Source organism: Mustelus asterias, chromosome 7 (assembly GCF_964213995.1).
Source record: "Mustelus asterias chromosome 7, sMusAst1.hap1.1, whole genome shotgun sequence".
NCBI lineage: Eukaryota > Metazoa > Chordata > Chondrichthyes > Carcharhiniformes > Triakidae > Mustelus > Mustelus asterias.
In genome coordinates this window covers 131,899,540-131,914,087 of record NC_135807.1, presented here as the reverse complement: position 1 = coordinate 131,914,087, position 14,548 = coordinate 131,899,540, and the positions used below count along the sequence as shown (strand labels likewise).

Here is a 14,548-nt window from a genome sequence, read left to right as displayed (position 1 = left end):
TGACATCATTACTTCCACATCCATACCCTCGAGGGCAGCGAGTTCCAGATCGCACCACTCACTGTCTAAAACATTTCTTCCCCTCATTCCCCTGCACCTCTTGCCCCAAATCTTAGATCTTTGTGCCCTAGTCCTTGTACCCTCAGCTAATGGGGCAAGTTTTTCCATACGTCCTTCATCTAAGCCCGTCATAATTTTGGTCACCTCTATCAAACCTCCCTTTGCTCCAAGACGAACACCCCAGCCTTTCCAACATAAATCCTGTAATTAGAAGCCTGAACCCTGGTAAATCACTCATTGAATTCCTAATGCAACTGCAGTAATTTTGCAAGTGTAAGCATTTTCCTTGGTCTTCTTACCAAAGCTGATTTTCGGGGGTGTTGTAATGTCTTGGACTTCAATTGAAACAAAGAACAGTGCAGCACAGGAACAGGCCATTCGGCCCATGAAGCCTGCGCCAACACATGACGCCTTTCTAAACTGAAGACCTTTTGCCTCTATGCGGTCCATATCCTTCTATTCCTTGCCTATTCATTTCTGTCAAGGTGCCTCTTAATCATAATCCTTGATTCCTTGAGAGGCAAAGTCTGTCTATTTCAGCCTTAAATATATTCAACAATGGAGCATTCGCAACCCTTTGGGGTAGAAAATTCCAAAGATTCTCAGCCCTTTGCACAAAGAAATTTCTCCTTATCTCAATCCTAAAAGATCATTCCCTGATCCTGATGATTGTTCTCCCTGTGTTTTAGATTCCCCAGCTGGGGAAATAACTTCTGTGCCTACCTGGTCAAGCCCCCTCAAAACCTTGTAGTTTCAATGAGATCACCACTCATCCTTCTAAACTACAGATAGTGTAGGCCCAATTTACTCAGCTCATCAATGGACAACCCTCTCATCCCAGGAACCAATCGAGTAAACCTTCGCTGTATTGCCTCCAGTGCAAGTACATTCTGCCTCCAATATAAAGACCAAAAGCAGTAGGTTTTCAGGAATGTAACAAACTTGTTTCTCTTGTCCCAATTTACACTGATGACAATAGGCAAGGGGAGAATAGGAATAGTGAGATTGCAACATCAGTCTTTTTGCCTCGAAATAAGTCAGTACGGTTGGAGATTTGAAGCACAATTTTGAGCTTGGGGATCCCTTGGACTGTTTGGAACTTCAGCAAGCTCTACTTCCTTTAACCTTGCAATTAAAGTTTCAAGACCTCCATATTTAACCTCTGCAAAGAATAATTCAATTTGCAATACCTGAGTAAATATCCTCTGACTATGATGATTCATTTTGCATTTCAGCACAGTAACATTGCTGAATATCAATTTTAAGAAAAAAGAACTGAATTTTGCCGGCCTCACAGACTATTTTTTCACAAGTACGCTCTCATTTAATAATCATTGCCCAGGCAAGTGGTTCGGTTGATTTCACTGAAAGGCCACTTTAGATGTGAATGCCTGAGCCAAGACGGTGATATTGTGCACAAAGTCTTTTTGCATGCAATTTTATCCCTCTGTGCTTTTCTCGTACACAGATTTAAAAAATACAGCGAAGGCAGTGTTCTCCACCTGTTTGAGCAAATTTCCGCACTCTCCATTTATTGTCATCTCCTCTTACTCTGTTAATTCATGCTTGGGAATGGTTCTAATATGGTTTGCTGATGCAAGTGTAAGAGTGAGTGCTAGAATCTGTGACTCTGGGGGTGGCAAAAATCCACTCTGTTTGAAAATTACAGTCAGTGGACAGTAGTCAAAAGTAAAACCTTTTTTTTCCCCATGTATAATTTTGGCTGGTTTTGATTCTTGTAGTTAGCTGCACGAATGTCAGCTCAAGGCTGCCGAGGTCACTTGTAGACCTCTAACCAGTGCCTTTTCTGTTAATTAATTACAGGCTAATGACCTGACGCAATAGCTTCCCAATCTGCATATTTTGGTGATATGAAGTAGTTAATACATTTGACCTATCAGTCGGTGACAGAGCCCATAAAAGGATTTATGCTTCCAGTTAATGTTTGACATAATGCGAGAACACCTTTTTCTGTGTAATGTTTTCCTTGATTGCATCTCCGATGTGAAGCTGATCTCATTTATAGAAAAATGCACCTAGCATTGAGTCTTGACCACCGTTACGCATTAAACTTAAAAGAAATATGCGTAAATAGCTTTGGAGATTAGGACCAAATTGCTTGTAATGAAGAAAACTATTGCTCGTTTGCAGCTGGTGTGCAGACTTGGTGGATTTCTACTATTATTGCATCTTCACTCATGTTTTTTATTTTAATTGCATTTTTAACCTTTTCGATCGTATTTTTAGTTGCATCGGCTGACAAATTTTTACGCCATTTCTTTTGAATGCTCTCACCCTTAAAAATAACAGTGGGTGGAATATTTCACTCAAATCAAGAAACTGCTAACTGCCCTCTTCCTTTTTAAAAAAATGAATAAAAGTGGGTTGTTTCGTATGATCTAGGTCTGCAACCTCCAACAAAATCCTATACTTTAAAATATAGGTTAAATATCGCAGTGGTATGCTTTGAATTAATATAATCTTGCCATTTAATTATCTCTTGCATTTGCAGCAGTAACTTCGTTTCCTTCAAAATGTTTGCATTTCATTCTTGAACTCGTTAAATTATTTAAGCTGATTTGAATGGAGTGACTGCAGTTGTGCCAGTTTATTGCAGTTTAATGTTATAGCCATGTTGTTTTCTTCCTGTGGTAGAATAACTAATTTGTTTTTGAGTGCTTGGAAGTTTGATAGTTATTGTACATTACAACAGTTTCCTTGTGGTGGGTTTGCTACTTTCCACTGACCCTTAACCGCCATCTGGTATGAATTCAGAGTACTTCTGTCATCTGCAGCTAATTACTGTCACCTGCACATTGCGTTCACCGCAATACTTTGATATTGTGTTCGTTACTGAAACGAGTAATTTATCAGCACGCTTACATGCACCAGTTTTCTTTTAAAGAAGGTTAAAACACAAGTTTAAAATTTAAAATCTCTGCCACAGAAACCACGTGCCTATCAGTCCTTGGTTTCATCTGGAACATAGGGCTTTGGACATCGCCCTCAGGAAGCAAGTTAAGGAATGTAATTTTCCTTGCGTTTTTTAACGTAAGAATTGCTCAATTATGTATGCCTGGTAAACTTCAGCGAGGGCAGCGGCTCTAAGATCGGACACGTATTGTATTAATGTATTTTGGCCCTAATTTCAAGAAACTGAGGACTATCCTGATTTATGATTTAAATTGTCCCCAGTGGCACTTGCACAGCTGACAATTGAGAACTGGAAAGATGTGTATACAGAAGAGTTTACAAAATGAAGCCAGCTGTGTTTCCCTACATATTGTGGCTTCCTGACATGCATCATTAAACCTTATTAGCTACTTCCTTTTGCAGAGATTCTTGTAGACTCGAACCCTGCATATTAGCAGTTTCTGTCTCTCCAACTGGAAATTATTTCCTTTATTGTAGAGTGTCACCCGCTATAGTTTCTGATGTGTAGTAATTGGTACTTTGGAGTATAATCATAGTGAAATACCACTCCATGCATTTCTTTATTTGGAAATTAATACAGACCTTTTTACTTTATCTGTCAATCTGGGCAACTTTTCCCATAAGTCCAAATGTTAAGATTTCTTACAAGCCATTAAGTATGAAATCAATCATCAAATGTTTCATAGGAGCAAGAGTAATGTACACCAAAATAACAAAACAAAGTTGAAATGAAACTAGTTTTTAAGTCAATGGATGCGTAATAATAGTGACCTTTTTAAAACATTTTCTTAAGCGAGTTGACTAATAGTAGGAAATAAACAAACTATTATTATTTTACAATGTGTGTTAGATTATTAAATGAAATGTGAGGAATTGAAAATCATGACTTATAGTTTCGAAGGTAAAGTGAATTTTTGAAGCCATGAGAGGAATTGCTCAGCGCGATACTTAAGATACTGTGATATGTAATTTTTATGATTGGTCTGCAATTATACGTCAGTTAGAAATACATAAAGAAAAGTTTTATGGGGTCAGCTATAAATGTCGAGTTGTTGTGACTCTCTTCCAGTTCAGAGTTACCAATCTTCGATTACAATTATACAGATTGTCGCTCTCAAACGCTGCGGCAAATGTTGCAGGCAACCACGGTGAAATACAATCAGAAATGCACGATTTTTATTTTTGAAACCAGAGCAGTCTTTGACTTTGCTATTAAGATGTACAAGAAATGGAGGTGTGTGTCTATTATCGTGGATTGTTTTTTGGCGTTTCATGAACAATATCAAAACTTCAGCTTTAAGGTGTTTGCACCTTTGACTAACACAGATCTCAGAATTAGAGAGCCTGCATTTTTATGTTTTATGGTTCTATACGACTGGGTACTCTAGTAATCAGACCCTGTAATTTTTAATTTTCCAGGCAATAGCAAATTAGCGGAATAAGTGATTCAGACATTTCAGATTTTCATGCATTATTTGGAGGGTTTTCTGGGGGTATCATTCGGCTCTTTACTGAGGGATACTTGTGTCTTTTTCATGTAATCTCTAAGGGTTAATATAGTAGGAGTGAAATACATGATAGATGCATCAAGTAGGTTTCTGTCTTTTGTCTTGTCCCCATCCTTGACTAGCTAACAATGTAATTGTTCATTTAATCTGGTAACATTGATTTGAAGACATGTACAGATTTCAATAAAATGAGAAACCAGTTTCACACCCTCGTAATCGATAAAGAAAGGCCATATTGTGGAAGACCATTTCTAGCTTGAGGGTGTGTGTGGGATTATTACTTTTAGTTCAGAACCTGATTATACAGTATAATGTAGTGATGCGCTTTCTCGTTTTGGAGCATGTGAAATTCAATTTATTATGAAGCCTCGTCCTGAATGCTTCAAGATGGTACACCACTGATGTAGAAATGTATCACCCTCACCATTTTACTTCCAGGAGATACTGAAAATGATTTGTCCACAGTGCCCACCTGTGCCACTAATGATCAAGGAGCAGGTTTTAGCCGAACTTGTCCATTGGGGAAGTTGGTGGTTTGGGTGCAAAGCTGGTTTTAGACCCCTGATCGATTGACGTCAAGTGAGAGCAAATGTTGGGTGGGATGTAAAGTCAGCGTTCCGGCTGAACCTTGAAAAATAAAAACTGCAAATTTAGTTGTCGAAGTGAAGAATGGGCACATTGGAATGGGCCAATTTTAAGGCCACCTGAAAGTGACTTTGTGTTGTTTGTTTATTTATTAGTCACAAGTAGGCTTACATTAAAACTGCAATGAATGTGTTGTGGCCTTGTAACAAGATTGAAACCGCTCAAACTCAACTTGTTGACCAGCGGGAATAGACTTCCATCCTGTCTGTCTTTAGTTTGCATCAGTTGAAGTCTTTGTCCAGCCTCACGCATCAGCTCTTCCCGCACCCCATCAGTGTTTTTTGAAGCATTTTCTCTTTTGTATATATATTGTGTCATCAGTCAGAGAAAGATGTTTGGCTGATAATGGGATTTTGTGGAATGGTAGGTGAAACAGTTGTGCGTTTGCAAACAGAATATTGCTTGGTTTCTATGCAAGTTGTTGGTGCGATTGACTATTTTAGGGAAAATAAACTCAGATGCGCCAGAATCTAAAGTGCGAGAGTTGCGCTAAATTTTTTTAGCGTTCAAGTTTGCAACATTTATGGTTCAGAATTAATTATGATGCTTGTTTTGGATAAGATTGTGAAATTGAATTTACTTCTGGCGTAAAAATTTAATGTTGAGATACAAAATGGGGGGAAAAAAAAGGTGCGCAGTCTCTGTGCAATAAGTGTTGCTATCAGTGTTTCATTAACTGGCCTGCCCAAATGTAAAATGTCAAGCTGAAACTCTGAGCAAAAAGTTAATGCAGAGCAATAAAGCTAGTGTCCTTTTAACTTTGCGTTTTCCCATGCATTACAGTGTATCCGATTACAGCCAAAGCTTCAGGAAATGGTAGCCAGTATTGTACAAATGTAATTAGTACTACATTAACATGGATTATTGTGTATAAAGTACATTTTGTTTACAGGCAGTTTTGTTTTTATTTTATTTAATATGGTGTTTTACTGTATTTTTGTCAGATTATCATTGTTGCCTATTAATTAAATGCTGACATGAGTATGGCTTGTCATGGAAGCCTCCATTTACTTTTTGTGTTCAATTCTTTCTTGCTTTTGATGAACCAATTACAAATCAGATGTTTTTGTAGTATGTAGATTGAAAGTGATGGTTACACTGTGTGGGAAAGGGAAAATGTTACGCAACACTTATTGACCAAGAATTGTTTTTCTTTGTTGTAATAGAGCAGAACTTACCATATTTATGAGGTGGCAGTTCATTGGAGCCGTGACTTTTTCCAAGGGAACAGTAGTATTCTTTGCTGAATTTTCTGTATAGAGTTTCACAGTTATTTCTGCTGTTTATGATGCAGGGGGAACAGTCTCAGTCAGTAGTTATGCATATTGTGAGACAGTGATTCTTTATTTTATTACAAAAAAAGACCAACTTTAGACGGCCAGATTAAATCATTCCTTTCACTTTTAATGGGATTTAGATGAATAGAGCAAAATATGCACTTTGCATTCATTGATAGCATCTTTAGGTTGAGGTAATTGAGTCTTTTTTTCCTTGACTGAATGAATAATGACTTCATCTGATCCGCAGTGAGGCCTGAAACTTAGACTGCCATTGTGAACCCAAAGAAATCTGGTCTTTGAAACGTGCTCTGCTTCTCTGGCTTAATTTTTCTTCTTTTTAATCCCAAAACCCATTTTTCTCAATAATTCAAGCATAAACCACGTATTAGTAGAAGCTGTGGAAATCGCAAGATATTTGCCTCAGTTGTGTTACTTTTGAGTGCAGCTGATAAATCAGTTTGCCGTCGTCTATAGAATCTTGGTTCTCGGGGGACGAGAAAGGCAAGCCTCAGGAATGTTTGAATTCTTCACAAATGTTTAGGTGTAATTTTCTGATTGTTTCTGTAATTAAGGGAAACGTTTGTGTTTGTGTCCCATTTTGCAGTGCCGTAAGGTCTATGACAAGAGCTGCCGGAAAGGAGCAAGAGAAATCCAGTTGTGATGCTTTTGCTCCCTTGCGGGACTTTATTGACTGTAATGCATTCAAAAATGAGCAGGAAAAATAGCTACAGTGCGGGCTGCTGGAAAATTTAAAAATTGATTAATTATGATCAACAGAATCTTAAATCAACTGAACAGAAACGAGTTGCCCAATCTGAATAAAAGGACAATGTAGTTAAAATTATGATCATGAGTAATTTGAAGAATAACTATTTCTGGTTGCGGCAAGACAGCTGAAAGGAGGAATCACTGAAGCCTAATGCAAATTATTCTTTCTCCTCACTGTGAGTTATTGTAACAATTGGATGTAAAAGCCAGCAGAATTATTTCTCACGACTTAATTTCAATTAGCATTCAATTAGTGAATCTACATTAATACAGCCGTCACAGACATAATATTCAGGACTATGAACTCCAGGAAGGTAGTCAGATGAGTGGACTAGGAGCACAAGCGGCAGATTTAGCTCCTCAAGCCACACCTGCAATCTAACTCCATATACTCGTCTTAGTCCCCTATCCCTTAATACCTTTTTAGTGAGCAAAAATCTGTCAGTCTCAGACTTAAAATTAGCAATCAACCGAGCATCAACACTTGTGGAAGAGAATTCCACACTTCGTGTGGAAGTAACTTCACACCTGAAGGATCTGGTTCTAATTTTTAGACCGTGTGCTCTAATCCTAAACTCCCCAACTAATGGAAATGGATTCTCTCTCTCTCTACCCTGTTGGTTTCCCTTAATAGCTTGAAAAATTTGATCAAATCTCCGCCTTAACTTTCTAAATTCCAAGGAGTGCAACCATAGTTAGTGCAATCCTTTCTTATAGTTTAATTCTTGGAGCCCAGGCATCATTCTGATAAATCTACGCTGCACTACTCCAAGGCCAATATGGCCATCGTAAGGGGATTTTGAATGCTTATAAATGTAATGGTAATATATTTGGGGAGAATAAAGCAATCATGGGAATGTGAATTCAATGAAAATACTTTGAAAGATGTGAATGGACAGCAAGCCCTCGAAATTCAAATACATAATTCCCTGAAATTGACAGTGCAGGTAGATCATCATCATCTAAGTGTCATGCTGAGTGCCATAGACAATCATGGTCCTCCAAACCTTCCAATCACCGTGTCAGTGAATGCCATGGTTTTTGGAGTTCTGGTTAAGCCAGGCTTTAATGTTGTCCAGCTGCTTCCATCGCTGTCAGCTTCTTGCTCTTCTTCCATTCATCCATCCGGTAGTGATTAGGCTTCTTAAACACCACATTTCAAAGCCGTGGACTTTTTCCTTCCCCTTTCCCAGTGCTCCACGCTTCACATTGCTAATTCATTACTGAGCACTCGGGTAGATAAAGCCATTTTAAGATCCAGGAGCATTTTGGACTTTATAAATTGGGACAATTATGAAAAAAAAAGGAGGTAATGATAAATTTGTGCAAAACATTGGCTAGGCTGTGCTTCCCTGTATTATCTGCAATTTTGTCATTTTAGAAAGGGCATTAAAACCATAGAGAGCACCATGCATCGTAGATTCATCAGAGTGTTGTTGGGAATGGAAAACTACAGCTAGAAAGGGAGACTGGGATTATTACATTTGGCCCGGGGATTGTTAATTTGAGACTCGAGAGGTTTTGAAAATTATGAAGGATTTTGATAGCAATAATTAGGGAAAAGACTATTTCTGGTTGAGGAGTAAGTGAACAGGGACCATCAATTTAAAATCCTCACTGAGTGAATGGGAAGAGAGATGTTGCAGAGGATTGTTGAGGCATGGCATGCATTGCCACAGAGAAACAGTTGCAGCAGAGGAATTTATAGTGCTATGGGGAGCATGTGGGGCAGAGAAGATTCACTTTGGATTCCCACAGGCTAGCGCAGATTGAAATAGCTACCTTCTGTGCAGCGAGTTACTATGGCTCTACTGTTCACGAGAATGCTTTGTAAAAAGATTGAATTTTCTATTTTCTTTACATTTATTGTTCCTTTCGTCATTACAAAATTCCCTTTGGCAAACACCAAAACTCACCGGAATGCGCATTCATATTAAATCAAGTGCTAGTAAGTGTATTGGTCAGGTTTTGGGCGTTGGGTTTTAGGAAATTTTTACCATTGAAACTTGGGAGGGATGTGTATTTTTGGATTCATATGTGAAAAAGATGTGCAGGTTAGGTGGATTGGCCTTGTTAAATTGCCCCTTATTGTCTGTGGGATTAGCAAGGGTAAATATGTGGGGTTACAGGGACAGGGCCTGGGTGGGATCGTGGTTGGTGCAGACTCGATAGGCCGAATGGCCTCCTTCTGCAGAGGTAGCGATTCTATGAGTGGAATGAAGAATTTATCGGAGTACGATACAAGTGACTCCAATCCCAATTCTCCAACCATCCCCAATCTTTCCTCGATCACGTCATCAGCTTGACAATGCAAAAATAAAAGGTGCCACAAAATGAAAGTGTTCCAAACTAAATTTATGAATAAAATCATGCCATACTGCATGCAAAAGTCAACTAATTACATTGTGAAGGCATTATGATTATTGCCAAGATCCTGAGCTTTGACCTGCATGATTCTTTGCCAAGGTTGCCCAGCCACTGGCTTCGCAGGAGTTAGTTGCAGTATAGGACAGAATTGACATACGGTGTCACTTGCTGAAGTGCACACAGTCGATGGAGCCTGAATCATGGGGAAGTGTGCAATCATAGCGAAGCCTTGTTGCTAAGCCTGCTTCCTACTGGGAAAGTTCCTTAATGCATAGAGTGGGTTAGTGACCCCCCTCATGCAACAGCGGATGGCAGACGCAAGATACTGAAAATACCTGAAGCTCCAACCAGGAACAAGATATCTAAATGTTCATTGCCATGATCATCTTCACAGCCACTGGCAATGCGGTCCTGCTACAGCTGAGGTTACAGTTCTGGCTGCCAGAGTTGGATGGTTTTAATACACACCTCCTTGCTACACCTTGCACATTGCTACTCACTGAGGTTCTGGTAGGAGAATTGCTCTCTGGGTGTCTTCTCTTCGATGTCCAAGTCATTCTGCATTCTGAGAGGAATAGCTGTCAGTGCACCCACATCTGGGAGCAGCTGGTTTGCACACAAGCTTTGAAGTTGGCAAAACTCTGTGAGAACCTGTCACACCACTGCCTGTAAATTTTGGCAAATGTAAATGGCTACAGAAAGCACCAAACAGTTATAGAATCGAAGCAGCAACCAGAAGAAATAAAGTGGCAACTAACTGGGAGGCAATTGATCCCTTTGAATAGGGCTGGTGGGGTGTTCTTTACTGCTGATAAATGAGTATGCAGCTGTGCAAGGCAAGCTGGGGGGAATTGGCTGGGACGTTAAGATCTAAAAGTACTGCTGATTGATGTCACAACCTGTCTGCTTTGCAAACATATGGTGATGTTCATTGAGTGCATGCTCTCGTATGGCATGGGCATGACTGCCCCAAAATTGTGCACACATGCTGCAGATGCTATTTTGGTCACTAAACATCATCCATAGCCCAAAAAACGGGTACCATTGATTCGAATGTTGCACTGGATATGCCTATTTTTTTTTACCATGCTCCATGTTTAAGTTAGATGTCCACTCCTGCCAGAGCACAGAAACGGCTCTTATCAAAACCGCAAGTGACATTATGTGACTGTGAGCATGAAAGACGGTGCCACAGCGGTTAGCACTGCTGCCTCACGGCGCCAGGGACCCAGGCTCGATTCCCAGCTTGGGTCACTGTCTATGTGGAGTTTGCACATTCTCCCCGTGTCTGCGTGGGTTTCCTCTGGGTGTTCTGGTTTCCTCCCATACTCCAAAGATGTACGGGTTAGGCGGATTGGCCGTGCTAAATTGCTCCTTGGTGTCAAGGAAACTAGCTAAGGTAAGTGTATGGGGTTGTGGAGACAGGACCTGGGTGGGATTGTGGTCGGTGCAGACTTGATGGGCTGAATGGCCTCTTTCTGCACTGTCTGATTCTATGATTCCTCAAACTGCTCAACTTATCTGTAGCCTTTGCACAGACTACCTCACCATCCTCCTGCAATTCCTCTTAGTTGTCCAGCTGAGCTGGGCCTCTCTGCAGGACTCGTACTGGGCTGCGCTCACTTAGTTCCATTATCACTTATCCAGAGAATCTCCCACACATCTACTCCTGTGCCACTATCTCTGGAGTCCTGCAAGGAACCTGTATTTGGCCTCCTTTGAATCGCTCTTCTATCTGCTGCCCCCGAATCATGACATCCAAAGTTGTGCATCATGTTCCACCTGTACACTGATGGAAGCAGCAGCTCTCTCTCGATGCCTCCACTCCTTCCCTGTTGTCAGTTTGCACATCTGCCATCTAATCCAAGATTAGTGTCAATTTCCTTCAGTTAAACTTTGCAAAGACCAAAACCATTGTCTTCAACCCCAACTCAATCTGCATTCTATTACTATTGGTTCCTCCCCTTTCTGAGGTGACCATTTGCAGTGTCTGTATTTAATTGGCCATGCTAAATTGTCCCTTAGTGTCAGGAGAGCAAGCAGGGTAAACGTATCCGTTTACATCATAAAAACCATGCAATTCCAACTCAATAACCTCTCCTGACTCCACTGTTGCCTCAGCTGCTGAAACCTACTTCAATATGTTTTTGCCTTCAGTCCTGACTATTCTCCAGGAAGACCTCTTAAGTTCCACCCTCCGTTAACTTGAGCTCATCCAAAACTCTTAGAATCATAGAATCCTACAGTGCAGAAGGAGGCTATTCAGCCCATCAACTCTGCACCGACCACAATCCCATCCAGGCCCTATCTCCATAACCCCATGCATTTACCCTGCTTGCTCTCCTGACACTAAGGGACAATTTAGCATGGCCAATCAGCCTAACCCACACATCTTTGGACTGTGGGAGGAAACCCACACAGACACGGGGAGAATGTGCAAACTCCACACAGACAGTGACCCAAGCCGGGAATTGAATCTGGGTCCCTGGCACTGTGAGGCAGCAGTGCTAACTACTGTGTCACCGTGCTGCCCTTCTTCTGTCTGCTTCCTAACTTGCACCAAATCCCAATACCCCTCTGTGCTCTGGCATATTGGCATTCACTCCCAATCCACCAGCACTTCTTGTAAAAGTCTCACCTTCTTGTTTAGATTCCTCGTCACACCTGTTTCGAGTCCAATGTGGCTCCTCTTCAGAACAGTTCTGGAGAAAGGTCTTATTGGACTTGAAACGGTGACTCTGTTTCTCTCTCCACGCGTGCTGCCAGACCTGCTGAGTTTTCCCAGCACTTGGTTTTTATTTCAGATCTCCAGCATCCGCAGTATTTCGCTTTTATTGTGCAAGTTGCTTGATTAAAAATCAGAAACGTTCAAACTGTAGATTTGTGATTTTAATGGTGCTCCTCCAACTTTTTTGTGATCTGCCAGCAGTGGCTACAAGGGCAGGTCAGAGGCTAGGAATACTGCAGCGAGTAACTCACCTCCTGACTCCCCAGAGCCTATCCACCATCTACAAGGCAAAGTCAGGAGTGTGATGGAATACTCCCCACTTGCCTGGATGGGTGCAGCTCCAACACTCAAGAAGCTTGACACCATCCAGGACAAAGCAGCCCACTTGATTGGCACCACATCTACAAATATTCAGATCCTCCACCGCTCAGTAGCAGCAATGTGCCCTATCTACAAGATGCACTGCAGCAATTCACCAAAGATCCTTAATCAGCATCTTCCAAACCCATGGCCGCTTCCATCTAGAAGGACAAGGGCAGCAGATAAATGGGAACACCACCACCTGCAAGTTCCCCTCCAAGCCACCCACCATCCTGACTTGGAAATATATTGCCGTTTCCTTCACAGTCGCTGGGTCAAAATCCTGGAATACCCTCCCTAATGGCATTGTGTGTCAACCCACAGAACATGGACTGCGGTGATTCAAGAAGGCAGCTCACCACCACCTTCTCAAGGGCAACTAGGGATGGGCAATAAATGCTGGCCAGCCAGCGACACCCATGTCCCATGAATGAATTAAAAAAAGTTACAAATCTGGAATAGAAAATAGATAACAATTGTTTGCTATCAGTATTGGAATGTATGCAAGCTCTGTTAATTTGCGGGGAGGTGATGGCCTAGTGGTATTATCGCTGAACTATTAATCTAGAAACTCAGCTGATGTTCTGGGGACCCGGGTTCGAATCCCACCACGGCAGATGGTGGAATTTGAATTCAATAAAAATTATCTGGAATTAAGAATCTACTGATGACCATGAAACCATTGTCGGGAAAAACTCATCTGGTTCACTAATGTCCTTAAGGGAAGGAAATCTGCCGTCCTTGCCTGGCCTGGCCTACATGTGACTCCAGAGCCACAGCAATGTGGTTGACTCTCAACTGCCCTCCAAGGGCAACTAGGGATGGGCATTGTGGGTCAACTCACAGAACATGGACTGCAGCGATTCAAGAAGGCAGCTCACCACCACCTTCTCAAGGGCACTAGGGATGGGCAATAAATGCTGGCCAACCAGCAACGCCCATGTCCCATGAATGAATAAAAAAGAAATTTAGAGTAATGTGGCAAAATTGTGGCATATACAAAATGCATCATAAAAATAAGAATTGTAAAATATATTAAAGAAGTAAACCTTTTTTCATCTTTTTATGCAGTCTGGTTAAGCTGTGCTAAACTAACTCGCAGCTATTTTGATTTTTTTTTTTGTAGGTCGGCTTGCTGGACCTGGAACTAAATCGATTGACAAAGGCTTTGTTTTTAGCTCTAGTTGTGCTTTCAGTGGTTATGGTAGCTTTACAAGGCTTCGTGGGCCCTTGGTATCGTTACCTGTTCCGGTTCATCCTATTATTTTCCTATATCATCCCCATCAGGTAAGATTTTTTTTAAAAAATGCTGCCCAAAAGCCACAGAAAGTGAATGTTGGAATTCATACCCAGTTCTAATTGTGAAGGAAACCGATTGCTATCGTGAAACTGTAGGAGCAGAAGCTGAAAAATGTGGGGATCCCAGAAGGATCATACTGCTGTGAACAACCTGTCTACAAGCTCAGTCCATACCATTCATTTATTGCTGTGGTTTTAGTTTCACGGTGCTAATAAGTGACACAAAGTAGTTATTGGAAGAATAACTGGCGAGGAATGCATTGTGAAGAAAAATTGTCATTCCATAATAGTTCTAATGTAAAATCCTGTTCTCCTAAGTGGCCTATTCATTACAAGTTGCTTACCTTAATAGTCCTTTTATACTTGCCACCTGTTTTAATATCTTTCTAAAATCAATTTTAATCTTTTGGTATGTGCTCCTGGCATGCTCCCATTTCTAATAGCTTGGTTGTGAGTGGAATTACATTAGACTTTTGGCCTCATCTTGTTTTAATTTATTTATTATGATAAGTATAAAAATGCACTGATGGTTAACTGTCTGAAAATAAAAATGCTAACAGGTTAACGTTCCTAACAATGTTGGATTTGAGGCTTAAGAC

General features: G+C 40.8%; 1 protein-coding gene across 1 annotated transcript in view; it reads left to right on the top strand.

The window, feature by feature from the left end:
* Positions 1–14,548, top strand: part of atp9b (ATPase phospholipid transporting 9B) — a 286,554-nt gene that overhangs the window by 191,560 nt on the left and 80,446 nt on the right. The window contains exon 12 of the mRNA XM_078216847.1: positions 13,777–13,937. Within this exon, the coding sequence (XP_078072973.1) occupies positions 13,777–13,937 (161 nt within the window). The remainder of the gene's footprint in view (positions 1–13,776; positions 13,938–14,548) is intronic.